The 27654-nt window shown below is 39.2% G+C and overlaps 1 protein-coding gene across 4 annotated transcripts; it reads right to left on the reverse strand.

Moving 5' to 3' along the window:
* Positions 1-993: 993 nt before the first annotated feature.
* Positions 994-25610, reverse strand: LOC118805375 (ribosomal RNA processing protein 1 homolog B-like). 4 transcript variants are annotated; one of them, XM_036566335.1, is made up of 18 exons: positions 25403-25610; positions 24531-24613; positions 23494-23551; positions 22895-22980; positions 21888-21949; positions 20609-20738; positions 16003-16067; positions 15711-15913; positions 14643-14755; positions 14424-14521; positions 12405-12424; positions 11403-11510; positions 10901-11181; positions 6124-7260; positions 4090-4170; positions 3846-3893; positions 2908-2974; positions 994-2197 (listed from the first exon to the last, which is right to left on the reverse strand). In XM_036566335.1, exons 1-18 carry the CDS (start codon positions 25542-25544, stop codon positions 2022-2024), a joined length of 2958 nt encoding a protein of 985 aa, XP_036422228.1. In that variant the 5' UTR covers positions 25545-25610; the 3' UTR covers positions 994-2021. The 4 variants fall into 4 exon arrangements, with proteins under 4 accessions (XP_036422228.1, XP_036422061.1, XP_036422315.1 ...); XM_036566168.1 differs by having other exon boundaries at positions 4090-4257; XM_036566422.1 differs by lacking the exon at positions 3846-3893.
* Positions 25611-27654: the final 2044 nt, after the last annotated feature.

Raw genomic sequence — 27654 nt, forward strand, 5'->3', positions numbered from 1 at the left:
TCACTGAGATCCTCATGATGTTTGTAAGCTTATGTGCCAAAAGCAGTTCTAGTCATTGTTACCCAAACATTTTCTAATCTCTTTAATCTTTTAGAGCTAGACACTGTTTTTGCAACCATGCCTTTAATGCATTTGTAGTACCGCCCTTTCATTAATTTAGTTTCCAGTCAAAACGGCCATTAAGTACAACGTATATATGCAGTCAGAAGAAAAAGCAGGAAACACCTTTAAGAGAAAATGACACAAGACTCTAACACTTAGTACAGTATCAAGTCTATCAGTCCTTCGTTTGTGCACACACTGCCACTGTAACTTTTCCATTCTTTAAATAATAATGTGTATCTGCCAAGAAGCAGCTACTGAAGAAAGGCTAAATCAGAAACTTTGTGCTAAAACACTGAAACTGGGCATCTGAGAAAAAGTGAAGCGAGGCTTTATGGACTGATCACTCCAAATTTGTAATCATGAGGCAACAACTAACATCAGATGTTTCATGTAATTTTCTGTTTAAAATGTTAGCTTTTTTCCTTTCTTTGAAAAAAATAATTTGTACTCTGATTTTCACACTGTACTGTATGTAAATGCTCAGATTATCTGCCCTCATTTACTTTACTCAAAAGGTGCACTCTGGAGTTTGGATTTTGAAGGACTACAGCACTGCACTATTTATGTAACTACACTTTTGCTTCCATAAACAACCTTTCAATGGATGGTTCTTTAAAGGACTATTTTTGTAAGTTACCTTTAAAGAACCTCCAAAGGTTCACACACCAGTGGGTTAGCAGTCTTGTCCACAAGAAGCAGGTATTTCTGCAGGTTTTCATTCTAACAATGCGAGTTTCTGCAAATGGAATGCTTAACAGCAAGCTAAAAGGGAAATCAGTCCACAGAATAATATATATATATATATATATATATATATATATATATATATATATATATATATATATATATATATATATATATATATATGAACTTTCTTTGACTATATCTTTCTTACTGTTAAACAGTACACAGCATTTACTTTTAACATTTTTGAACATTTGTTTGTGAACAAGTTTTGAGCATTTTTTAACTATCTGTAAATCATGTTTACCATCTGAGGTGCCAGTATTCCAAACATTAGACTGATGAGACAGTGAACTCTCACTTTACCAAACTCACAAAAGACACAAAATTACAAAACCTAATTTGTAAACTAAATATCTTACAAACAGGGTGCTATGCACATTGATCGGTATGGGATGGATTAAGCCTGCAGTAAACCCTTCCTCTTCGAAAATCAAGAAGAGCAGAAACCACATCTTTACAACAAAGAGAACAACTTTTTGCTCTGTAACCAAAGCACACACTGCACACAGCCACACCAGCTTTAATTAGCAGTGCAGTCTGAGGTGCCTGGTGCCTAGTAAATGTCATTCAAATTTCTGAATGTTTTAACTTTTACATTTATAGAATATTATCAAATGCATAATCGCTATCAGAACAAAAAACTGTACCAATGTTTTTGTATTATTTATTTTTTACAGAATACGAAAATGAGTTGCGTTTTACTTTTAAAGCTGTCTTTAAATTTCATGAAAAATGGAACAAATGCTCCAAAAATTGCTCAAAACAAATCTTGTTCAATGAACCCCCATTTAATGTTAAGGACGTTTTTTTTCCTTCTCCTGAAAAAGTTACTATTTCAGAGACACATTGGTTTTGTTGCGATAACGACGGTTTGTTGCAGCCCTAACTCTAGGCTCACCTGTGCTCAGAAAACCTCTTTCATACAAGAAACTAAAAATAACACCTGTTTAGATCGGATGACTTTTAAACAGGTTTTCTGTCATATGGTAATGCTGCCAAATGCATTGACATTACTGCCAAATAACAAAAATAATCAGAACAAACAATTGGCAATCACATATCAAACAAACATTTGAGGCTTTAAATAACATTCCTTAAGAAAAACAGCAATGCAGATATAAACGTTATAATATAAACATAGCATAAAAAGATTCAAAAGTTCTCCGTTCTTAGAAAAAATCTGCTGCTGTTGGTCTTCTCTTGGCTGTGGGTTTTTCCACACTGACAAATGGAAAGGAAGCACGTGACTTAAGCACACTGCACGTTGGTCTTTTTTTAGGGTCAAATGCCACACGGGATGAGCCGACAGGACTCACCAACAAACTATGATCCGTCTTCCTGAATTCTGAGAGATAAAAGAAACAAAACAGTGAGACTACGGAGGTATCACTGCAGAAAATGTTCAACAGATGATTAGTTTTTAAAAGACTTGTCTACTACCAATGTAACAGTTTCAATACATTATTGAAATCATAATGTGTACATAAAAATAAAACAGTATTGCTGATACATTCCTCAGTCTTTTCCCATCTCTCATTGGCCTTCTTTCATGGAAACCGTGGTCAATGATGTCAGAGTAAAGTGGACAGGAAGGGGGCAGGGCTTATGCTCAGCATAAAAACTCACATTCAAATGACCCACATATAAATTCTAGCAGCCGTGATTTTGAGGCTTATTTTGTGGCACCGGAAATGATTTGAGCCAAATGAATATATAAATGGAGCTCTGTAGAATACTTAAAATTTTGAAAATCAAATGTGATTTGACCTCACAATCAAAATATGTATATCTACTTTAGTACATCAGCCGCTGGTGCCAAAAAAATAATTGTTCAAAGCAACAAGATTTAAGCAGTGATTTACTGTATTTCATCCAAAACACAGCTGATCTGCTAAGACATGTTTGTTGTCCAAGCTTACTTTCAGCTTTGCAATGCAGCTACAAGACTTATGTAGCTAACAAGTAATAAAAGCTTGTGCCTTACCAGTTAGCAATGTGCTAGCTGTTTTTAAGTAGATGTTAACAGGGACACTGAAAAGTCAGTTTAGGACTTACCAGTTGTTTTGTTGTTCTTGAGTCCGAAGGTAACTTTTTTAGTTTCTGACTTTGAAGTCTGGAATGTCTGTAAAAGATTAAAAAAAACAAAAAAAAACAAAAAAAACAAAATTAAAATAGCTATAGAGGAAGGAAAAAAAAAAAAAACACAACTGTTAACCCCTGCGCCTTCAAATCAGTACGTTATCATTTAACACTATGTAAAGACTGAAAAAGCTGCCTGAAGTGAACGGTTGATTTAACCTAAATGTAATTCATTCTAAAAGTTGCAATTGTGCAGACCTCACCGTAATTCACTGACTGATGATGCTGAACTTCAGCCAGATACAATGATTAGGCTTCAAAATGGGCTAAAAATCACAGTATGTGCCTAGCTTAACTATACATCTGCAACAAAGTATCAGTGTCTAGAGTGGACAGAATGTTTAAAAACTTCAGCAGCACTTCTGATCCACTTGTAGCAGTGCAGCAACACACTGTGGTAAGTGGTCCTAGTAAACTGACACCTCTGTATATGACGCCTCAGTGCATACACTGCCTGTGACAAGTTTGTAGACACCTAGCTTTTCAAAAGGTTTCTAAGAAATGAGCATGCTTTATGTAGTCACTTTGCAGTAACTTAACATTAAACTGATGGAGAGTGATAAAAGCCTTACTTTAGTAACAAGGTCATGAGTTTTATCCCCTTAAACCGCCTCTGGACAGAAGTATTTTCAATATGTACTTTTAACACTAGTTTGGAAATAAACACTCAAATCTTACATTATATGAAGGAAGACACTTGATACACATGAAAGTGACTGTTCAAGCAAAAAATACCCAAACTAAACAGCACACAGCTGTTTTATGCTAACAGAACCTTTGCAATTTTTTAAACAGTGAAAAAAAAGCTAGGTGTCCTCAAACTTTTCACACATTATGGCCATCATGGGAATTACCTGATACAAGGCTCTTGGAGGGAATGATAAAGAAGCTTGGAACCTGACCTGCAAATGGACAAATGACAGCCATCTCCAACGAAAGCCTGAACTTTATCCCTACAGCCAGTTTCAGATCAATCTGCAAATTTTCACTGAACACTGAAATTGAACTTCTGAGTTTTCTTTTTCATGATGCTGAACTGCTACAATTCCACATGTAGAGTGCAGCTTATCTGGATAAAAATTGCTTAAAACGGCATACCTTGACGCTGGACAAAGGTGTACTGGGGCTGCCTTTAGTTTTAACTTTACAGAAGAGTGGAGAGGGGGCTTTTGTTTGACCCTGAAAGAAGACAAAGTCAGATTTGGATGAGGGGTTCTTCATCTTTAGCTTCTTTTTGGGCGTTACAGAAGCTGCAATCTCAGGATCCTAATGCAGAGAAACATATCAACATGTCTATTAAGTATTTGAAGTTAACATTTTAGAACAGTTTGTATACACTACAGCTGCACAATATAAAACAGGACAAAATGCCATATTACCATAACACCTTACTGACTGGTCTGTGTTATTGTGATTATAGCTAACACATTTTTGGGTATTGCTTAAAGGGGCAAAAATGAATAATGTAAGCAGTGCCTTCTATCTATTGCAAACACGCAAAAAAGATACACAATTGTGAATTCTGAACTGATGAGGCTGAGGGATGCAATATAACACTGCAGAATATGGTATAACATGAACTCTAACATTGAACTCTAGTTTTAGGCCAGAATGCCAATGTAAACGTTTTCATTTTCTTATTAAGTCCTCACACCAGAGCAATCAGCTAAGGGTGAGCCTCCAAGTCCAGCCCTACATTAATTTGGCCGAAGTACCTTTTTTTGGGCCTCATTTCATGTTTTTGCTCCCCATAGGTTAAACGTACACTATATTGCCATAAGTATTCACTCACCGATCCAAATCATTGAATTCAGGTGTTCCAATCACTTCCATGGCCACAGGTGTATAAAACCAAGCACCTAGGTATGCAGACTGCTTCTACAAACATTTGTGAAAGAATGGGCCGCTCTCAGGAGCTAAGTGAATTCCAGCATGGTACCGTGATAAGATGCCACCTGTGCAACAACTCCAGTCGTGAAATTCAATCGCTACAGACCTCCAAACTTCATGTGCCCTTCAGATTAGCTCAAGAACAGTGTGTAGAGAGCTTCATGGAATGGGTTTCCATGGCCGAGTAGCTGCATCCAAGCCTTACATCACCAAGCGCAATGCAAAGTCTCGAATGCAGTGGTGTAAAGCACGTCGCCACTGGACTTTAGAGCAGTGGAGATGTGTTCTCTTGAGTGACGAATCATGCTTCTCAGTCTGGCATACCGATGGACAAGTCTGGGTTTGGTGGTTGCCAGGAGAACAGTACTTGTCTGACTGCATTGTGCCAAGTGCAAAGTTCGGGGGAGGGGGGGATTATGGTGTGGGGTTGTTTTTCTGGAGTTGGGCTCGGCCCCTTAGTTCCAGTGAAAGGAACTCTTAATGCTTCAGCAGACCACAAGATTTTGGACAATTTCATGCTCTCAACTTTGTGGGAATAGTTTGGGGATGGCCCCTTCCTGTTCCAACATGACTGCGTACCAGTGCACAAAGCAAGGTCCATAAAGACATGGATGAGCGAGTTTGGTGTGGAAGAACTTGACTGGCCTGCACAGAGTCCTGACCTCAACCCGATAGAACACCTTTGGGATGAATTAGAGCGGAGACTGCGAGCCAGGCCTCAGTGTCCTTCCTACCTCACAAATGCGCTTTTGGAAGAATGGTCAAAGATTCCCATAAACACACTCCTAAACCTTGTGGAAAGAGTTGAAGCTGTTATAGCTGCAATGGGTGGGCCAACATCATATGAAACCCTACGGATTAAGAACGGGATGTCACTCAAGTTCATATGCATGTGAAGGCAGACAAGTGAATACTTTTGCCAATATAGTGTATATCAGTTTATTACCTCGAATATCAGAGTTAGCTGAAACGGCACATCCCTAGTGGGGACCTGCACTGCTGTGTAAGGTTCCTCGAATTTTGGGATAGCTTAGGTGACTCGTTTAGCAGCCTTCTGTGTTTCCAGGCCATTTTTTTCCGTGATTCATTTTTCATTATTGCCCATTTAAAGAAAAGATTTAAAACACAAAACACACATACAAACACACACACACACACACACACACACAAAGCACAAATAATGACAGTACACTGTGCATGCATGCACGCACGCACGCACACATTGATTATAGCTTCACCCACCTTCACAGTGTGTCCATTTATCTCAGATGTTTCCACTTCTGCCTGCATCTTCCTTTTCTTTTTACCCTTTTTCATTGGAGTGGTAGGACTACAGCCATTTTCTGCTGCAGCTTTCAGCTTCTGTTTACTCTTCTTTTTCAGCACTGGTTCCCCTATGGCTTCTACAGATTGACATTCTTCTTTCACATATACTGTCAGACCCACCAACTGCATTTTTTGTTTTTTCTGGGTTTTCTTTTTCCTCAGCATTGTACAAGCAGCCTCTACCTCAGCTTCAGCATCAAGTTCCTTCTCCTCTGATGACTCCTGTTTTGTTGTCTTCTTTTCTTTCTTCAGTGCCTTGGCTTCAGAGGCTTGACCTTCACCGGTGGGATCACTAGCCACCTCAGGTTCTTTGACCTCTAGGTGAACCTGGTTGATTTCTACAGAAATTTCTTTCAGTTTTTGCTTCTTGTTCTTTTTCTTCGTTGTAGAAGCATCTGACATCTGCTCTTCTGCATTAGTTGCATCAATGATGATGGTGGCTGAAGCATTATCCGTTGTTACATTAGATGTGTTTCTTTCCTTCGGTACTTTGTCAATATTTTGTACATCATCTATCCCTGCTTTGTCTTCTTCCTCCGTGGCTTTCTTTATCTTCTGCTTTTTCTTTTTCTTCAAAATACCATCTTCAGGGTACTCAGCAAGATTTTTTTCAACAAGTGACAAACTTGAATCTCCTGGCTTCTCATCCAATGCTTTAACATCTGGTCCAATTTCAGCTGCAATTTCTTCATGTACTGTTGGACTCTTCTGCTTCTTCTTTGCTGGGGCAGAAGCACTGACGTTTCTCATGTGTAAGACATTCATCAGCGTGCACTGGTTTGGGCTTGGTTCCTCACCATTATTTCTTTTATCTTTCTTTCCACTTTTTGTCCTTCCGCTAAGTTTTGTTTGTGCTTCGCTGTCCACGTCTTCCAGTTTGTCAGGACCAGGGCACTTTGTGACTTCAGTGTTTGTGTGGCAATTGTTATCAGCATCTTCATGTTCAGCAGCTTTTTCTTCCCCAAATTCCTGTAATTCTGACTTAAGGTTTTTACTTTTCCTGTTATTCCTGGCACTGGCCTTTAATTCGCTTTGAGAGCCTGGCTTGTTCCCCTGAAATCAGAGGAGGGCCATCGGATGTATATATGTTAGTGCAAACAGGATAAATGATACCACAATAAGCACTAAACTCTGAATAATAAGTAAAGTCAAGCTAAATGGTCATCATTCCTCAATCTAATGTGTACACTGGACCGAAATGTCATTCTTCAGGCCCTCAACACACAGCAGCAGCACCACACATACACACACCGATCAGGCATAGCATTATGACCACCTCCTTGTTTCTACGCTCATTGTCCATTTTATCAGCTCCACTTACTATATTGGTGCACTTTGTAGTTCCACAATTACACACTGTAGTCCATCTGTTTCTCTGCATACTTTGTTAGCCCCCTTTTACCCTGTTCTTCAGTGGTCAGGAGCCCCACGGACCCTCACAGAGCAGGTACTATTTGGGTGATGGATCATTCTCAGCACTGCAGTAACACTAACGTGGTGGTGGTATGTTAGTGTGTGTTGTGCTGGTACGAGTGGATCAGACACAGCAGTGCTGCTGGAGTTTTTAAACACCGTGTCCACTCACTGTCCACTCTATTAGATACTCCTACCTCGTCAGTCCACCTTGTAGATGTAAAGTCAGGGACAATAGCTTATCTGCTGCTGCACAGTTTGTGTTGGTCATCCTCTAGTTCTTCATCAGTGGTCACTGGATGCTGCCCACTGGACGCTGTTGGCTGGATATTTTTGGTTGGTGGACTAAGTCCAGTCCAGCAGTGACACTGAGGTGTTTAAAAACTCCAGCAGCACTGCTGTGTCTGATCCACTCAGACCAGCGCAACACACACTAACATACCACCAGTCAGTGTTACTGCAGTGCTGAGAATTATCCACCACCCAAATAGTACCTGCTCTGAGAGGGTCCGTGGGGCTCCTGACCACTGAAGAACAGGCTAACAAATTATGCAGAGAAACAGATGGACTACAGTCTGTAATCGTAGAACTACGAAGTGCACCTATATAGTAAGTGGAGCTGACAAAATGGACAATGAGCATAGAAACAAGGCCATTTCTTTTAGTATATTCACAATGAAATTGACGCACAACGTAAAGGGCACCAGGCATTTTCAAATTGTCAAAGTAAGATATCTCACACACACACACACACACACACACACACACACACACATTTTATATATATATATATATATATATATATATATGAAATAAAACCTATGAACAGCATTCTCACATTATTCCCTCTTCTGTCCACGTGGGTCAAGGAGAGGTAAATGACAGAGGAAGCGGATAAGGCATCATCTTTAGCCCTAAGGGTGATACGCTGAAATGGATCCAAGACTGGAAGACTGTTCCTTATGTGTTTCATTACCAACTAGGGGTGCAACGATTATTTGACTTAGTTGACTAAAATCGACGACCAAATTAGTTGGCAACTAATTTTGTAGTCGAGTAGTTGGTGACATCATTACGCGTCTTTCTCGCGCTCACTAGAAACGTTTTGACATTACTGCTTACTGGAGACTTAACGACAGCACGATGGCTGCCTCAAGAACAAAATCCTCAAAAGTGTGGGAGCTAAGCTTAGGAAAAAAAGGTGTCAGTTGTGCTGTTTGTAAAGCCGACCTTAGCTCGCCTGGGAGCACATCCTCCATGATGGAGTATCAGAAGAGGAAACCCGTTGGCTCACTGGGTGAAGAAGATTCATCTCGGTAAGATACGCCCCGTCCCAAATCGCATATTAGCACACTAAATAGTGTGTAAAAATATCGCATATACCATTAGAAGTGTACTCATTAGTGTAGTGTGTGGTTTGGGACGCAGCGATAGTTGTGCTAGCGAGCTAGTTCGCTAATGCTATTATTAAATTCCATCCTACTTTGTGTTCTGAGCTGTAACAGTTTCTATTTTGAAATGCGTGTTCTCTGGAATTATTAATGGAGCTGAAACAGAGAAGCAAGTAACTATCATTCACAGCGACACTGTTCACTTTCCAGATAACGTTTACGCTTTTAAACACTGCACCAGTGTCTTAGCGTTGAGGCAACCAGTGTGATCAAATTCGGCGAACACAGGAGAGCATTTCCAAACAGCTTACTGTTCTCCATGAACGTTTAGCTCCACTCGCAAACAGTTTAAGGAGGTAGTTCTCTGTGAACACACAGGGTAGCTAGACAAAGGGTTAGCACTGAAATGAAACGTTTACACAAAATCGTTCAAATTTAACTGTTAACACATATGCCATCAGGGCCAGGAGCCTACTGAGGGTTGACTCTGGAAAAGGTAGTCCTAACGTCTACTGTGGACAGACTTAGTACATGGTCGGAGGTCTGTGTGGTCTTCCTTGCTGGCTGGTTGTTCTGCGCTTTATAAATCATTCAGTGCCTATGGAAGTGAGGCATCACCATCACACTGCATGTGATGTCACTTTGTAGACAGTGATGGCCTGAATGCCCTGCCACATATGCCTTGTGTCTCTGGTGTCTACAAAGTATCTGGATTCTCTATGTTGCACTTTGCTTTTCTGATAGCCTGGGACAGGTTGGCACTTCCTGTTCTGAGAGCTGCCTTGTCACCTGACCTGAAGATTTAGGTTAGTACGTGTGGTGATTGTCTTGAAGGAAGTTACATTCTCTACATAGCCAGTCAGTGATGCTGTACATTCCTCCAACATTCCTCCTACTGTTGAATCAATATATGTAGCAGCCTCTTTAAACATGTTCCAGTCTGTTCGCACAAAACAGTCCTGAAGTGCTGAGATGGCCCTCCCTGGGACCAGTTTCTCACCTGTTTCAGAACCGACTTGGCATACTTGAGAATAAGTATGTATGCTGGAATTAACATGACAGAAATGAACAAGAAAAATGCATCAGGATGCACAGTCTGTGCAGTCTGTAGGTTACTGATAGCAGAGAATTCATTCAGTTCTTTCCTTTGCATTAGCGCCGGGTGGAATGTACACCGTGAAAATGAGCACAGCAGCAAACTCTCTGCGGAGGAAGTTTGGCCCGAGTTCAATCACAAACTCCACCACTTCTACAGCATTTTTGTACCATTTGTCATTAATGTAGACTACCCTAATGGTACTCTGTTGGTGCGATGTGCAGTTAGCCCTGCTAGTTGGATGGCTGAATCTGGAATGCTGTCAGTGAGCCAGGGTTTCCGTAAAAGCAAAAATGCAGCAGTTCCCAAAGTTTGCACTGGGAAGTTAGCTGTAGTCTGAAGTGGTTCAGTTTATGGTTAAGAGAGCGGACACCTAGAGAGAAGAGATGGTAGAGCCGGGTGGCTAGGATAAATTTCTAGCCTAGCTCGAATCCCACAGCTTTCTGGCATATTGTGAGACACTTCCTATCTTGTCCCAAGTACCTGCCCACAAATCAGCCAGAAGTCATGCAGCACCTCCAACAGTTCTTCATTTGTTACAAAGCACCAAATTTTCAGTACCTGAAGTAACCTAAACACCACCATCTTTATGCTGCAAAAAGCATTTTTCTGGCACATTTTATCAACCCCATGTTGAACTCATGTTAAAATACCCCACGTTAAAGTAAACAGAAATTGTGCACTGAAAGAGGATGTGTCCACTTACAAAAACAAAACATGTAATTCAATTGGGAATATTTAAAGTTTTGCAGCTGTGTAAATAAACATCATAAAATATATATTTTTTGCTTACCATTACCAAGGACTGGCTCTCCAGATCTACAACAACCCCAGACACAGTAACAGATGTTCCTATTCCTTTCTTTTCCTTCTTATTCTGCCCTGCTGGGGTTCCTCCTGCCTTCAATGGAGTCTCTACTGCAGTCTGTGATGTGTGTGTGTCTGTTTCCATCTTGAGTCGTGCAGTTTGCCCATCTTCATGTTTCTGCTTTTCTTTCTTCTTTTTATTTATTCCTCTGCCATCATTTATTGCATCATCCTGTTCTGGTTCCCTCTTCTGCACATCTTCACAAGCTGTGTTGGGAGAGCAGATGATGTTATGTTAGTCACTCTCATTATTTAATTAAAATTTCACAACACACACATCAGCCACAACAGCTAAAAAAGGCACATTTGTGGGCAGAGCATGGACAGGCCAGTTCCAAAGGGTTCACCAACTTTTTCACAACTGAAACAAACCTAGCAGATAACCTCCCAGGAAGCACATTAAAAGTTGTTAAGGAAAATAAAACTACCTTTGTGCTTTTTGGCAGCAGATTCTTCCTCAGCTGCCTCAGCCTTGTATCTTCTCTTCTTTTTGTCTTCCTTTTGCACAACTACATCTTCATCCTGCGGGAAGACACCTGTGTACACAGCAGAAGACACACAAGGTGTTTTGTTAAATTCTTCCAACATTGTTAAAATTCTGTAGCTAAAAAAGATCATTTTAACAGTCCAGCAATTAAACACACTGTAACAGTGTTAAGTTAAACAGTACTTTACTGATACAAATTGTCGAATATGACTTATTTCACAATTGGCAAATTTGTTAAACTGAAATTAACAGTATAAAGTCTTAATGTAAATACTAAATAAGCCACTTATAAATAATGCAAAAATGTCTAAATCTCAGCAAAATAAAATGATTAACATGTAAACAAAATCATTCAGTGTAGACTGAAAGGCTCCATGCTAGAGAAACACACAGTGTGGTGATAGGAACCAGACATCCACCTCTAAAATCTCCAGCACAGAAAGTTACTTCATGAAATGGTTATGAATTCACTGCCTGATGTCTGACACATTGTTGTACAGTAGTTGAGAATATTCTGGCCTTAAAATCCATTCAAGGTGGAGGGATACATGCACAGCACTGGGAGGCAAAATAGTCCCCAAAGAAAACCTTTCAGATTTTCAATTATTTTACAAATCATCAACATTCCATACAAGAACTCTGAAGACACATCTAGGTTCACTGATCGGTTTGAATATTAAAATAAATAGATACATATTTGTGTTGTAGACATAGTGACCCTTGGTTCCTATCACCACTACTGCAAAGAAATCTGAGTCTCTACTGTCAGTCACTACACACCAAATCACTCTCAATAAAATATTTACATTTCAATATTTGACTTATGCACAGAAATCTGTTGAATTTGTCTCCCTTATGGATCATATGTAGCCTATGAAACATGAGGTGCTTCAGGCAGTCAGGAAAGTGCACCTTAAAAGAAAATTCATTTTAAATGTCTTACCTTCACTTAAGTCACTGAATCTTCAATTTAAAACATGGAGGGAGAGAGAGAGAGAGAGAGAGAGAGAGAGAGAGAGAGAGAGAGAGAGAGAGAGAGAGATACCTGTCAATAATAGGCATCATATTTCGTTTTTCTGAAGTTGGATGAGATGTAACAGACCAAATGCAACATTAATGATATTTAAATAAATTAGTGCATTTGTTATTCTTTTACATACTGTTCACTATTATATATATAATTAAAAGGGACAAATTATGCTCTCTGAACATCTGAATCCAGAGCTGTTCAGTATTTTAGAAGTATTGATTAGAGTTGAAACGGTTACCGGTTTCACGGTAAACCGCGGTAAAATTAATGACGGTTAGTAGTACCGTTTGAACTTTAAAGTATCGTTAAAACCGCGGTCGATTACCGCGGTGTGAAACTCGGAGATTCTGAGATATTTCAGCCTTCTAAGAAGACCAAGTCTGACGTTTGGTCATGTTTTGGGTTTATAACGGTGCAGAAGGAAAGCTAATTGAAGATGACCACCCTGTCTGCAGAATAGCGGCGAAAGGGGGCAACACATCAAACCTTATGAGTCATCTTCGCGACCACCACCCGCTACTAGCAAGAATGCAAGGTTAACTTTAACGGAGAAGTCTGTGGGGACTTCGAAATAGAAGAAATGTCATGGTTTGTGTGGTTTAACTTATGTTTATGGTTTGTTAATAATATAAAATGAAGCTTTGAGTAAAAGTGAATCGATACTAAAGCTTTTAACACATTTCTGTGGAGCAGAGTCTCCAAAATGAGCTGAGTTAACGAGACGCTGCAGAAGTTCAATCTGCACAGCTCCCCTTTCTCGTCTCACTTGCAGTGTTTACTGTCTGAGAAGAGAATAACACCGTCTCAAATCACTCAGTGTCCCCTACAGAGGGCGCTACTGTTCAAACACGATCATCATTAACAAGCAGCTGAGTTTTAAATAGGGAATTTGTAACCTGTTGTTAATGTTGATTATAGATGACTTAGTCGAACATTTCTTGCACTCTTTGGGTGAAGGATTTGCTATTTCATGATCCACGAAGTGCACTACATAGGGAAGATAGTGTGCTTTGAGACGGGACCTTGCGCGAATAAACGCTGTGTGTCGCTTTTAGGAAAAGCAGTTTCAGAGATTAAACTGTAGGAGTGTTTCTGCCGCAGCTCAGATGCGCATTAATTTAAAGTTATGCTTTGGTTTTAAAATGCTTTTAGAGAAGCAGCTCCACAGGTGAAGACACACTGTGTGAGTTCTACACTGTCTGCAGCTCACAGCACGGTCACGCAATTCCTCTGTGATTTTGGCTGTTTTTCCTGGTGCACTGTATTGATTAGGGGTTCAGCGCCACAACGGCACAATAATGCTGCAATTGCAGTTCGGACAGAAATCCCTCGAGTGCAGCATCTCTTAGAAGTAGTAATTTTCCATTAAGACCTACCTCAGAGTTGGTCGAGATTTAATTCTCTATGCAGGGAAATCCCTAGTTATTGTAATTAATAATAATAATAATAATAATAATAATAATAAAATAATTACAACAGTAATAAGAATAATAACAACAGTAATAATAATACATTTGCTATTCTTTTGTTTACAGAGTATTACAAGTATTGTAAGTAATACAAAAGTAATACTAAAAATGTATAAAAAAAAAAAGTGCATATTGCTGCCAATTCTATTTGTGTTAATATAAAAGTTGGTGAAACGAGTTTCAGTTTGTGTATCAGTATTTATTTTTTTATTTATTTTACTTTTCAACACATTTGAACAATATCGCGATAATACCGATAATCGTGATAATTTGTCATGATAATCATGATATGAAATTTTAATATTGTTTCATCTCTAGTATTGATCACACACAATATGCTCAGAAAAGCACATCGTGACATCAGTTAAAGTAATATCATACTGCCATATCATTCAACGCTGCCTCAGCTTGTAAATTCCAGTTTGTGACTTAAATCTAAAACACCACAGAGGTTAGCACTCACATCTTCACCAGCCTGTACATTTTGGTTCGGTTGAGGTTTGGTGTATTCGTGCGACTGCCCAGCTCAAAAAGACGATCAGCTAGAGCGCTGTAGTCAAACTGTAACAGGAGAATAAAACAACAATGCATTAATTTATGTTTACAGAAGCTGATCAATACAGCCAGACAAACGGTAACCGTCTTAATGTTCCCTTACGTTCGCTCAGTCAGCACCACCCACCTGCAAAACAGGTCCAATGTCGCCATCACTCAGCTTTTCCTTAGGATCTACATCATCCAAATCCAGAAGTTCATCCTCACTGCCCTCATCACTCTCCTTTGCATCTGGGACACCTGGAGAGCATTTCATATGCATCATTTCTAATTCAGAGCTCACTGAAACAAACAAAATTCTGTCCAATTCTAAACTAAAACTCATATCACATTTGTGTAATTAGAACAGAAGACTGACTTGAGATTCAAATATGATGGAACACTGCACAGTCTTTTTTGTGGAAAGAAAAAAAAGTTACATTTTTGCAGTTTTCTTCATTTATTGGCACTAAAGCGAACAGAATAAAGAACTTGACGATGCAGAGTGTAAACTGAACATTAATGTAATTCATTATGTACTAGGGATGTTCCCACTTAATGCAACTGGCATGCCACCAGAAGCATGAATTTAACTGAATTTAACACAGTGGGAAAACATTTTTACCTGTGCATGCTTTTTCCCCCCCTAAAATATAGCAAACTCAGTCAATGAGTAACAACTGTGCACTAGAATATGAAAAAAAAAAAGTCACTTAAAAGCGTTCTCTATAGAGGATGTGTTAACTTATTTTCACTTAGAAAATCAACTAAACTGGGGATGTTTTATCCTAAAACTATCAAAAAAGCTGTGACTTCCCTGAAGAACTTTCAAAGGCAAAATAAGCTAACAAGTAATGAAAGGCTGTTACTCGAAATATTTTTGCTCAGTTAAAAACTAAATAACAAACTTCAGATACCAATACCCTTCAGAATCAATTATTAATTCTGCAAAGAGTAATTATGATTTTTCAGTGCACCATTCCTTTATCAGCACTTTATTAGACTCCACTTTTTGATCTGATCGGACACTGCTTTACATGGTTTTTAATTTAACACTCAAAGCTTAACGGTAACAGAAGAAATTCCCACCCGTCTGTAAAGCGGCCATGAATATGACCAGCTCTATAAATGGCCCTTATTAACATTACTATTACTAAGTCCCTAAGTTTTCCGTGATATGGTCCCATTAAAGCCAAGTGATCAACCCTTGACCTACCATTGACCTTTTTCCCTTTAACTTTCTTGAACACTCTGCTATTCGGTTCATCTTCTACACTTTCCTCTTCATCCTCAGAAGCCTGGCCAGAGTCTGTATCTTCTCCACAACGCAACTCCTTTATCAGGTCCTCCACAGCATAGGAAGCATGGTCCACTACAGCGGAGAAGACGTTTTTGGAGATGGAAGTCAACACTGAGCGACTGAAAGAGAGAAAACAGACAGAAGAGTGAGCAGGTTTCATCTCAGAAAACACTGTTAGCCTCTAAATTAACCTCTCTGAGACACTCACTCTTTGGTTTTGGCCATGGTCTTGCAGAAAGGGTCAATAAAAGTCAAGTTCTGTTCTGCTGTTAGCTGAAGGAGAAAGAAAACATGTCCAGCACATGTCCAGTAAATCTACTCACATCCACTTTAAAAAGAAACAGTTCAGCAAAATATCAAAATGTACACAACATTCTCTATTTAGCTTGAATGTAGTCGATCAAGAAACATCTGATGTCTGAAGTTTGCTGAACTACTCCTGGACCTGCTGAAACATTAGTATGTCCCTATCAAACAAGTTAAAGAGAAATTTAATTCCCATTTTCTACCATACTGTCTTTTACATGAGGCATGAAATTCTACTTTCTATTAGTTTGCTGCTAAGACCGCTTTGAGTAGCGTTTACCTGTCAGCACCCTGACTGTGTGTTTGTAGAGCTGCTTTACACCAATCAGGTATAACATTATGACCACCTCCTTGTTTCTACGCTCATTGTCCATTTTATTAGTGGGGCTGCAACAACCGACTAATCTGATAGTCGAATAATCTATCGATTACTGAAACGAATAATCAATTATTCGGATTACGAATCACTACATTACCAAACAACTCTTATGTAGCTATTAGCTTTTAAATTTAGCTTGAGGTCGTTTTATGCATTTGCTAACTAACAATGAACACAAAGATGAATAGCATTCAAGAATTAAGTTAACACACACTTTCCTGCTAATACAAAAAAAATAAAACTCCAACGTATTTTTCCTGTCAAAATTTATAACCAAGGATGTGCTAAGCAGCAGCAATAAAATAACAAAACTATCATTTTTTCTTTAATCAAGTAAATAATCAATCTAAATTTTAATAAATGTAAACGGTGCAGTCTGTGCATTCTGCTGTCTGTCTACACTCTGCTGAAACTAAATTTTACAATTACATGTCTTTATTGAAAAGGAGGAAATTCAGCACTCCGTGCTCCTCTGAGAGTCTGTGAGAGAGCAAATACCCCCCGCTGCAGGGAAGATGCGCTCTGAAAGTGGCGCATGTTTGTGGCAAACTTTTCTATGAACAGTTAAATTTCAACGATTTTGTGTCAACGCTTCATTTCAACGCCAACCCTTTGTCTAGCTACCCTGTGTGTTCACGGAGAACTACCTCCTTAAACTGTTTGCGAGTGGAGCTAAATGTTTGCGGAGAACAGTACGCTGTTTGGAAACGCTCTCCTGTGTTCGCCAAATTTGATCACACTGGTGGCCTCGATGCTAAGACACTGGTGCAGTGTTTAAAAGCGTAAACGTTATCTGGAAAGTGAACAGAGTAGCTGTGAATGATAGTTACTTGCTTCTCTGTTTCAGCTCCATTAATAATTCCAGAGAACACGCATTTTGAAATAGAAACTGTTACTGCTCAGCTCAGAACACGAAGTAGGACGGAATTTAATGTTAGCATTAGCGAACTAGCTCACTAGCACAACTATCGCCGCGTCCCAAACCACACACTACACTAATGAGTACACTTCTAATGGTATATGCGACATTTTTACACACTATTTAGTAGGGGCGGGAATCCTTAGGCATCCCACGATTTGATTACGATTCAGAGGGCTGCGATGCGATTATAAAACGATTATCGATGCATCTCGATGCATTTTTTTTTCTATACATGATTTCTATTTTCTTACTGTCTGAGGACTTGGTAGTTTTAAAACAAAGTATTTGTAATGATCCATAATGCATTCACGTCCAATGTCTTTTATTAATAAAACAAATGGAAGTGATGTGGCAAGTGAACTAGAAGGCTCTCATTCACTGCTCTTGTTTGGAGACGCTGCTGCCACTCATCTGTGATAAAATGCGCTGTTACAGTGAAATAAGATCCAGTGGTAATAGATGTCCACGCAGCACCGTGGTTTTCGTTTATATTGTTTAGCCTAAACTAGGACATTAACACATACTGAGACATACCGGACATAAATGTTGTGGCTCCCAAGGCGGTCTGATTTTTGCTGAAAGGACGAAATGGCTCTTCTTAACATTTAGGTTGTGACTCCTGATCTAACCTGGCTTTAATGCAGGGGGAGCCGGTCGGATTTCTCACTCATCCAGTTGTGTTTTTGTTATGTGCCGCCACAGACTGTCCGGATGCTGCACTTACCCACTTCCAAGTTCCGCCCTTTCCGTTCTGTCAACATTACGTTATAAATGAAATACTTAGAAAATCGATTTTTGACATTTGTGAATCGATTCAGAATCATCCACGTCTGCATCGCGATGCATCCAAGAATCGATTTTTTCCCCACACCCCTACTATTTAGTGTGCTAATATGCGATTTGGGACGGGGCGTATCTTACCGACATGAATCTTCTTCACCCAGTGAGCCAACGGGTCTCTTCTTCTGATGCTCCATCATGGAGGATGTGCTCCCAGGCGAGCTAAGGTCGGCTTTACAAACAGCACAACTGACACCTTTTTTTCTAAGCTTAGCTCCCACACTTTTGAGGATTCTGTTCTTGAGGCAGCCATCGTGCTGTCGTTAAGTCTCCAGTAAGCGGTAATGTCAAAACGTTTCTAGTGAGCGCGAGAAAGACGCGTAACGACATCAACTACTCGACTACAAAATTAGTTGTCAACTTTAGTCAACTAAGTCGAATAATCGTGCATCCCTACTCCACAGCAGAACTAGATTTTTAAGTAAAATAACAATGCTCCTTTGCTGTAAAATCGTTATAACACACAGTTCTAACACAGTTTTCACAATAAATTGTCTTAAACGCTGGAGTTGCTTAATGCATAACTGCTAATTCACCAACCTTTAATGCTGAAGACTAACGTGCAGACTGCTGGTCACACGGCAACGCAGATAACGAAAAGGCAAAGAGAGATTTAAGACGAACATCGATAATTTGGAGATGGACTTGTTTACATTTATAAGCATTCAGCTGGTTTCCTCATACGTTTAATCTGCAACAACTCGCAAAGCTGAAGTCAGCGTCTCATTCGCCAGCTTCTCGTTCTAATTTTCCCATTCCACCTTAAATGGCGCAGCAGTACAATCTGGCGTCTCAGGCACCATTTAACGTGGAACGAGACAATTCGAACAAGAAGCTAGTGAATGAGAAGTGACTTCAGCCTTGTAAAAAGTCGAACACTGAGAGACTTTTTTTTACAAGAAACTCCCGGAAAAGTTCCCTGACTGAGGTGCGAGAAAAGCAGCTACAGCTGACCTAAAGCTTAAAGCAGAGCAAAGTAAGTCTGCGTTTTTGTTTATATTTTTAGCCTGTACTAGCACATCAGCACATACTGAGACATATTTACAGCCAACAAGGTAAATCGGACATAAAAAGTTGTGGCTCCCAAGGTGGTTTGATTTTCGTTGAAAGGACAAAATGGCTCTTCTTATCATGCTGACCCCTGAGCTAAGCCTACTAGTAAGGGGTGATCAGCACGTGGGATCCACGTGTGTCCGTTTGCTCGAACTATCCGCAGCTCAGTCAGGATTGCACAATCACCACCAGCCCAATTAACGACCACATTCTGTGATTCACATTTTGCGCGGATTGCCTGTAGCCGGTAGGGAAATTGTAGCGAAAATGATTGCTATAGCTACACAAAAATTTGTAGCCGCTACAGCTATTAGCTACATTTAATAAAACTGTAGTGGCTACAGCTATTAACTACAAAAATTTGTAGTTAGCTACAAAAAGTAGTGCGTTACTTAGCTACTCCCCCATCCCTGTCCAGCAGTGACACTGAGGTGTTTAAAAACTTCAGCAGCACTGCTGTGTCTGATCCACTCAGACACAGCAGACACACACACACTAACACACCACCACATCAGTGTTTAAGAACAGGGTAAAAGGGGGCTAACAAAGTATGAAGAGAAACAGAGGGACTACAGACTGTAATTGTAGAACTACAAAGTGCACCTATATAGTAAGCGGAGCTGATAAAATGGACAAAGTGTAGAAACAAGGAGGTGGTCATAATGTTATGCCCGATCAGTGTGTTCATAGAGCTGTTAAATGGTAATTCAGGTAAAAACTGACAAAAGACATAAAATGTAAAGGCTGTAAACGGACACACATCGTGTTGAGTCGTAATCTGCACAGAATGCAGTGTCTGCATTAAGGGCTGTAATTATAGTGTATCACAAATCAGTTCCCTGTCAAGTGCAAACGACCCACGCTACAGGCTGTACCAACTAAAGTTACCTCAGAGGGGACTACAGGATACCAGGTGGAACAAACTAACTTGAGCTACTGCCTGTCCAAAATAAATGAAAAGAAACCTAACATTATGCATTTGGGTGTTCTAGCTGTCCATTGTACCAAACTCCTATTGTGATGTCCAAACTATGGCAAGAACCAAACCATGACTTCTGTGTACCATTACACCCCTTGTATGCATCATCGTCCATTGTTTCTTGGCTACGTTGGCCTAACAGCTTCTGCCCAAAACTGCAGAAGCAAATGTCATACACTAACCTTCTCATGGCTGATCAACTACATCTGGTGTAAGAAGACAACTATATGTTGGATATTTATAAAGGTCCGTCAGGTACAGCAGTCTGATTGTTCATGCTACAGACTGACATTTCAAGACAAAAAACAAACTGCAAAACGTCAATCAGCTCTTACCTCTGCAGCCCCGACCCAAGCTAATTCAGTCATGTACAGCTCAAGGACATGTAACATCAGGCCATCTGGAACACGTCCGGTGCTTTGTAAAAGCTGTGCTGTAAACACCTCTAAAAACTGATTTACCACACTGCACAGAAGACAGAATAAGTGCGAACCCATTAAAAACAAAAAACAAAACAAAAAAAATAATAATAATAATAAAAAATTAATAAAAATAAAAATCACTCCTATTTCAAATAGGTTATAAGACCCAAAGACATGAATTCACCCTGGAACTGCACAATATATCATTAGCCTTATTAAGACTGGATTACCTCAACCCAGGAAGGGCTTGTTAATTAGCAGATTAGATCAGTTGTGAAGGCAAACACTAAAATGTGCAGGGTTGGGAACCACTACCATTGACCAAGTAAATGAGTAGGAGACTCAAAGCATCCATTGTTTCACAATTTATGATGTTTTTAAATACATATGCACACTAGGGGTGGACAATGACAATGTTATCGTTATCATGATAAATTATGTTACAATACACTTTTGTATCAAAGATTTTGGAAAAAGCTGTGGCAAAACAACTTGCATAGAAATCACATACACGAAAAATTTGGTCTGGATTTAGGTCTCATCATAGTATAGAAACAGCACTAGTGGAAATTGTAAACAATCTCTTATTATTCTCTGTTAACACTGTATACTATAATCAGCTACTCCTAAAAGAACTAACTGTGTGTTTCTTTGCTGAACTGAACAACTGTGCACCCTATGCGGTCTAAAGCTGTTCCTTCATCTGAGGTAGATGGGTTCCACCTTCGAGTCTTGGTTCCTCTCAAGGTTTCTTCCTCTTGCTCTTAGAGAGTTTTTCTATGCCACTGCCACCACTGGCTTGCTCATGGGGGCTTGGACCCAGATTTTTTTCTTTAAAGCAGCTTTGTGGCAATGCCTGTCGTAAAAAGTGCTATATGAATAAACTGACATTAATTGACAGTTTGGCCTGTTCAATTGGATTTAGTCCAGCACAGGACTTATTACAAATAAGTCAGTGTAGTCACACACTTATTATTTTTATTATTACTACAGTATTTTTTTATGTGGCACTACAGGTTATTTTGTCTGTTTTATCTTATTATGTTTCAGAAAAAATAAAATCTACCACTCATATGAACTGTATGAACATATATGAAACACTATATATGCTATGGGCATTTGCAAAGCAAAACCCCCCAGTCACTGCCTAGGCCATTTAGGAAGATCTAATTTATATTACAGTAAACATTACCTGGTGTCCCATTCTCTCCTCTTGAGAACTTCAAAGGCCTGTCTGAACACAAAACGAACCAGCTTTTTGGGAAAGAGAAGAGAAAAATGTACGATTACACTAGGAAAAAAAAATTTTAATTCATTTTCAACATTGAAGGAAGCATTAGAGGAAAAAAAAAGTTCACTCAATTTACTCAATTTTCCCCATACCTTAGACATTTGCAAGTTGCTAGCTTTTTAAAACACTAAAGAAACGTCAGACACCAAACATGTCTTAGGTGGTCAGTTCCATTTGGGCTAAGGGAAAAATTATGTATTTTTCACCAAACTATTCCTTTAATGGTTTCCAGAAGGCTTACATTATGTTCACAAGCTGACACAGTAGAGGAAAATATAAAAGTATCTCAAAGCCTTGTATCGCTCCTGTCACACATGCCCGTTTACTCAGATATTTAACAGTGATGATGCAGGTAAGGGTTCAGTGTAAAAATCCCAGTAAAACTGACCCAGAAACTTACCTGCATGACAACTACTATAATTACTGTGAGGGTTCAAGTGAACATAAGCAAATACACTACCTGGAAATATGGTGACATTTAGATCAAAATCGTAGCTTTTTCCAGTTTAGTACACGGACTTTTATAAGTAACCACAATGCAAGTGTTTGTGTGATTCCAGAGAGAGAAACAGCAAAAACCAACCTTGAATGTGGCCTCTCCCGTGAAAAAGTGATAGGAAGCGGCCAGGAAAGCGAAACGTTTGTGTAATACTCTTAACAGTTAAAATCTCAATTTCTGAAGAAGGAAAAAGTTGTAGGAGTGTATTTTTATACAATTCAGAACAAAAGGAGTTGTTATTCATTCAATCTCAGGTTGTCACATCCTGTTTACCAGGACTTTCGTGGCCAGTATGAGGGCATGCATCATGATAAAACACTTGTGTTTCATGAGTGAAATATGAGCAGTAAAAGAATCACAAAAACACCCCAGGTTGAATGAGAAAAGATCTTATCATTTTAGGACTAACCTGGTAGAACTTATCCATGCGAAGTCTATCAATGCCATTCCATTCCCTCTTCAGAGTCTGAAGAAAGGTTTCAAAGTACAGCAGCTCTGGAAAAAAAGTCAAAGGCTGATGGCTGATGAGTTGTATCAGCAACCACAGGGGGGAAAACTACAAAAATGACAGCAATAAGCGTTCCAAAAGTGTTTTGCTGCCATCACGCGGCAGCACTGCTTGCTCATCTCTGGTACTATGGTCTGTTCTTGCACATGGGCAGACCGAAGTAAATCCGAGTACAAGTATGCATGCTCTGAGAAATCTGATTACTCAGCTAAAATCCAGCTCTCTGTTGGATTTCTTAATTGGATTTGTAGATCGGAGTGTGGTGTTTACATGACCATTTGAATAATCGGATAACTGCAGAAATCCAATTATGATTGGATTATTAAATGCACGTAAACGCTTTCATGGATTCAAAGAAGAGAAAAATAACCACTGCATCCCTCTCTACCTTCAAAGAAAGTCTGATATAAATGTTCTCTGGTACACATCCATATGGAGAGAGAGCGCGAGAGAGAGCGCGAGAGAGAGCGCGAGAGAGAGAGAGAGAGAGAGATACCTACGGTTGTCAGCTGTGTGGAAGCAATGGATCAGGCCAGATATTCTGTCTGAAAGTTCCTCCTGAGATCAAAGATACAAATTATTACCATATTATTACCTCGTTTACAGTCAACCTGAAATCAAGATGGACCTTTTTAATAGAAGTCGGCGATAAGGCAAAAATGTAATATCAAGATACTTCAGAAAGTTTTTGCGATACACAATGTACAGTGCTCATTTTTTTCTGATATATGATGAGAGAACAAAAGTAGTGCCACATTTAAAAAAAATAAAATAAAATCAAAAGCTATGAAAACAATGATTTGTATTCAGAATTCTATATACTGAGCTGCTGAAACCCAACTACACAGGACTAATTTGCTTTCTTTTTTAGTGAAATATGTAGTTGGGGAGTGTTTTTTGTTTTTAGATATTTACCATACCCACGATATACTCATAAAAGCATATGGAGATATCGCAGAGGAATGGGTCACAGAAGTACAGAAGGAAAATGAGCTATGATTTACATTTCACAATTATTTTATAATGAATAAAGATGAAGTTTGTAAAGATGTTTATTAAGGTGTACACTAAAAAGATGTGCCTAAATGTAGTTTGATGGTCAATTTGGAAAAAATCCAAATTCTTGACCTTATTTTCCATGTGGTGGTGATAGGAACCAGCGGTTGCCATGTGTACAACACAAATATAGTCATTCTATTTACTATCCAAAACTGCCAGTAAAGCTACATGTGTTTTAATATGGAATGTTGATAATGGTAAAACAGTGAAAAATCAGAAATGGTCAATTCTCTTTTGCCTCACAACGCCCTGTACGTATTCCTCCACCATGAAAGGATTTTGAGGCCGAAATCTTCTCAAAACTATCATAAAATAATGTCTCAGACATCAGGCAGAATTTTAAAGGTGGACATCTGAACAAGTGAACAAGTCTGACTCTGTAAATTTCTCTAGAATGGAGCATTTCATGCCAAACCACTCTAAATGAACTTATATCTTAAGTGTTTAATTATGTAAAAAAATTTAACTATTAGCTTACCTGCAGAAGCGGTTTGTCTTGCATCCACAAGCAATAGAAAAGTCCTTTCCATATTTTCATTAAATCTTCACATGTGAAACCACCTTAGAGTTAAAAATGACCAAATTAAGACTTATTAATCGCAATGAGGCCCTGACAAGTTAAATTAACTACTACTGTAACTACACACTTAAAAGGAGGGGTCTTCAGGGGGTCTTTAAGAGACGGGATGAGTTCTATACAGAAACATTTGCACGCTTAAATTGTTCTTTGCACGGTGAAATGCTTTTAAAGAGTTGTTTGTAGAATGTATTGTATAATGTCCTGCATAGCACCTTGTTCAAAATAGTTCTATACAGCAACAAAAAAAGTTCTTCTATTGGTTTAAGCTTGACATCCTAACAGAAAAAGTATGCTTTTAGGTGCCAAATAAAAATATTTTCTAAAAGGTTCTATATAGAACTTATGGTTCAAATCAGAACCATAGCCTTTACTACAGAACCCTTGAAAAACATTTTTTAAATGCGTAGGTTAGCTAGCTGACTTTGCTTGGCTGTATTATCCACAAAGCCAGTAAACATTAGCTCAGAGTCTACAGACTAGAGATAAATGATGCATTAGTGTTTTAAGGTGGATGGCCTGTACGCTAGCACGTTAGCACGAACCTAACCCCGCACGTGTCACGAGGCCGAAATCAGCTTCTTATTAGAATTTTCCTGTTCTACTTTAAATGGTGAAGCAGCTACACTCTGGCGCCTGTGTAACTTCTGCAACTAGCATTTAAGGTGGAACGGGAAAATTCTTACAAGAAGCTGGCAAATAGGAAACCAACTTCAGCCTCTTCCACGTTTCCCACTGTAGTTAGCACTGTTAGCACAGTCGGCTAATCTTACCTCCTTCTCTCTGAGAGCGCAAATTAATGTACTTCCTTAGAGTCTTTAAGGCTTTAGTCCTAACAGACTTCTCGTTGGCGGCGAGTCTCTGAGCGAGCGCAGTTTCTGGCCCCTGAGTTACTGTTCCTGCTGCTGCCGCCATGTTTCTATTTCTGCTCTTCTCAAGTGAATCTTCATCCACAAACTCACTCCGCGTGCTTCTTACGCGCAGCTCGATGACGTATTGGTCTCTGGCTTTTACCATGTTTTATCGCTAGATGGCGACATCACATCAGAGAAACGATTTTTATTTGATTTACGTCAGGTGCATTCCAACAGAGCCGGTGTTAGGTTAATTCAGTTGGCTTTGTTTCCCCTGTTTGCGGCTGGCGAAATCATGACGTCTTCAACTGATGCCGCTCTGCTCTGCAGGGCTTAATTCGTTCTATCCTTCGGGTAAGCGAATTTTCACGTTTGTAAAATGGTTTGTAGATGAACACATGTTTATAAACTGTGTTCTTAGCAGAGGCTTTAATGCTCAAACAGTGTAACATAGATTTAATGCGCCGTTTCTAATTTAATTGGCGTAAACATAGTCATTCTGTTGTTCAGACTCCAGTGACTTTTTAAGGTGTATTGTGGTTGTCTCACAGCCTCGTCAGTCTCGCTAAGTTGTGTAGCTAAATAGATTTGAAACATTTTAAAGTTTTGTTGCTGATATAAATAAACTGCATTACACGGCACTGTTGTTAGTGTTATTACTTTAGGTTTCTTATCTAAGTACACATAGAAAGTTTTTTTCTCTATAGTCTGTTGAAGGTGAAATGCAGTTACATCTTAGTCCTATGTTAGTAATGTGTCTTTTCTTTATAGTTTTTATTAATACAGTTGTTTTACACTGGAACACAGATGGAACAGTTACCTGTTATTGAAGGCAAAAGGTTCTCCCATGTATTGCAATATAACACAACTGAAATTGAATTAAAATGCAACAATAGTGGTATTGAGCATCTGTTCCACCTTTGAAGACAACAAATTTTATCCTTATCCTTTGATAGTAAGAATACAGCAGGGAAGAGATTTTACTGGCAGCCTTGGAAAGTGGTTTCCCCTTGGAGAGATACAACTGGAGTGGATTTAAAGTACAATAATGATGCTGAAAATCTATATCTGTGTAGGATCTTTTCACTCAGTAATTTTTGTCATATTATACCACCATTACACTGAGAATACAGGGGGGAACATCTTTAACCGGATCCTGAGGAAAGTGATTTCCCCTTATATATTACAGCTGGAGTGTATTTAAAGTACAATAACAATGCTGAAAATCTATATCTGTGCACAGTCTTTTCACTCAGTAACAGTTAGTCAAACTGTACCACCTGTACACTGAGAAAATAGGGGGAAACATTTCCCCTTGTATATTACAGCTGGAGTGGATTTAAAGTACACCAATGATGCCTTTCATCTCTATCTGTGCATGCTCATTTAACACAGTAGCTTTTAGTCAAACTGTACCACCTTTATCCTGAAACCTACACCGATCAGGCATAACATTATGACCACCTCCTTGTTTCTACACTCATTATGCAGTTTATCAGCTCCACTTACTATATACGTGCACTTCGTAGTTCTGCAATTACAGACTGTTGTCCATCTGTTTCTCTACATACTCATCAACAGATGAGCTATCGTCTCTGGCTTTACATCTACAAGGTGGACTGACAAGGTTGGAGTGTCAAATAGAGTGGACAGTGAGTGGACACAGTGTTGAAAAACTCCAGCAGCACTGCTGTGTCTGATCCACTCGTACCAGCACAACACACACTAACACACCACCACCATGTCAGTGTTACTGCAGTGCTGAGAATGATCCACCACTCAAGTAGTACCTGCTCTGTAAGGGTCCATGGGGAACAGGGTAAAAGGGGGCTAACGAAGTATGCAGAGAAACAGATGGACTACAGTATGTAATTGTAGAACTACAAAGTGCACGTATATAGTAAGTGGAGCTGATAAAATGGACAATGAGCGTAGAAACAAGGAGGTGGTCATAATGTCATGTCTGATCGATGTATATCTGTATTATCATTTTACACAGTTTTAGTTTTAGTTAACCTCTTTTACACTAAAAATAAAAGGGGAATAGTATTCAGTGTACTAGTCGATTACAGCTATTGTAGATTTAATGCACTATTATCATATTAATTTACCTTTATTTTTAAATTTTACTCCACCAGCTTCATTCTTGTAACATTTTTTATACAGAGAGT

The sequence above is a fragment of the Colossoma macropomum genome, unplaced genomic scaffold (genome assembly GCF_904425465.1).
Source record: "Colossoma macropomum unplaced genomic scaffold, Colossoma_macropomum, whole genome shotgun sequence".
In the NCBI taxonomy this organism is placed as follows: Eukaryota; Metazoa; Chordata; class Actinopteri; order Characiformes; family Serrasalmidae; genus Colossoma; species Colossoma macropomum.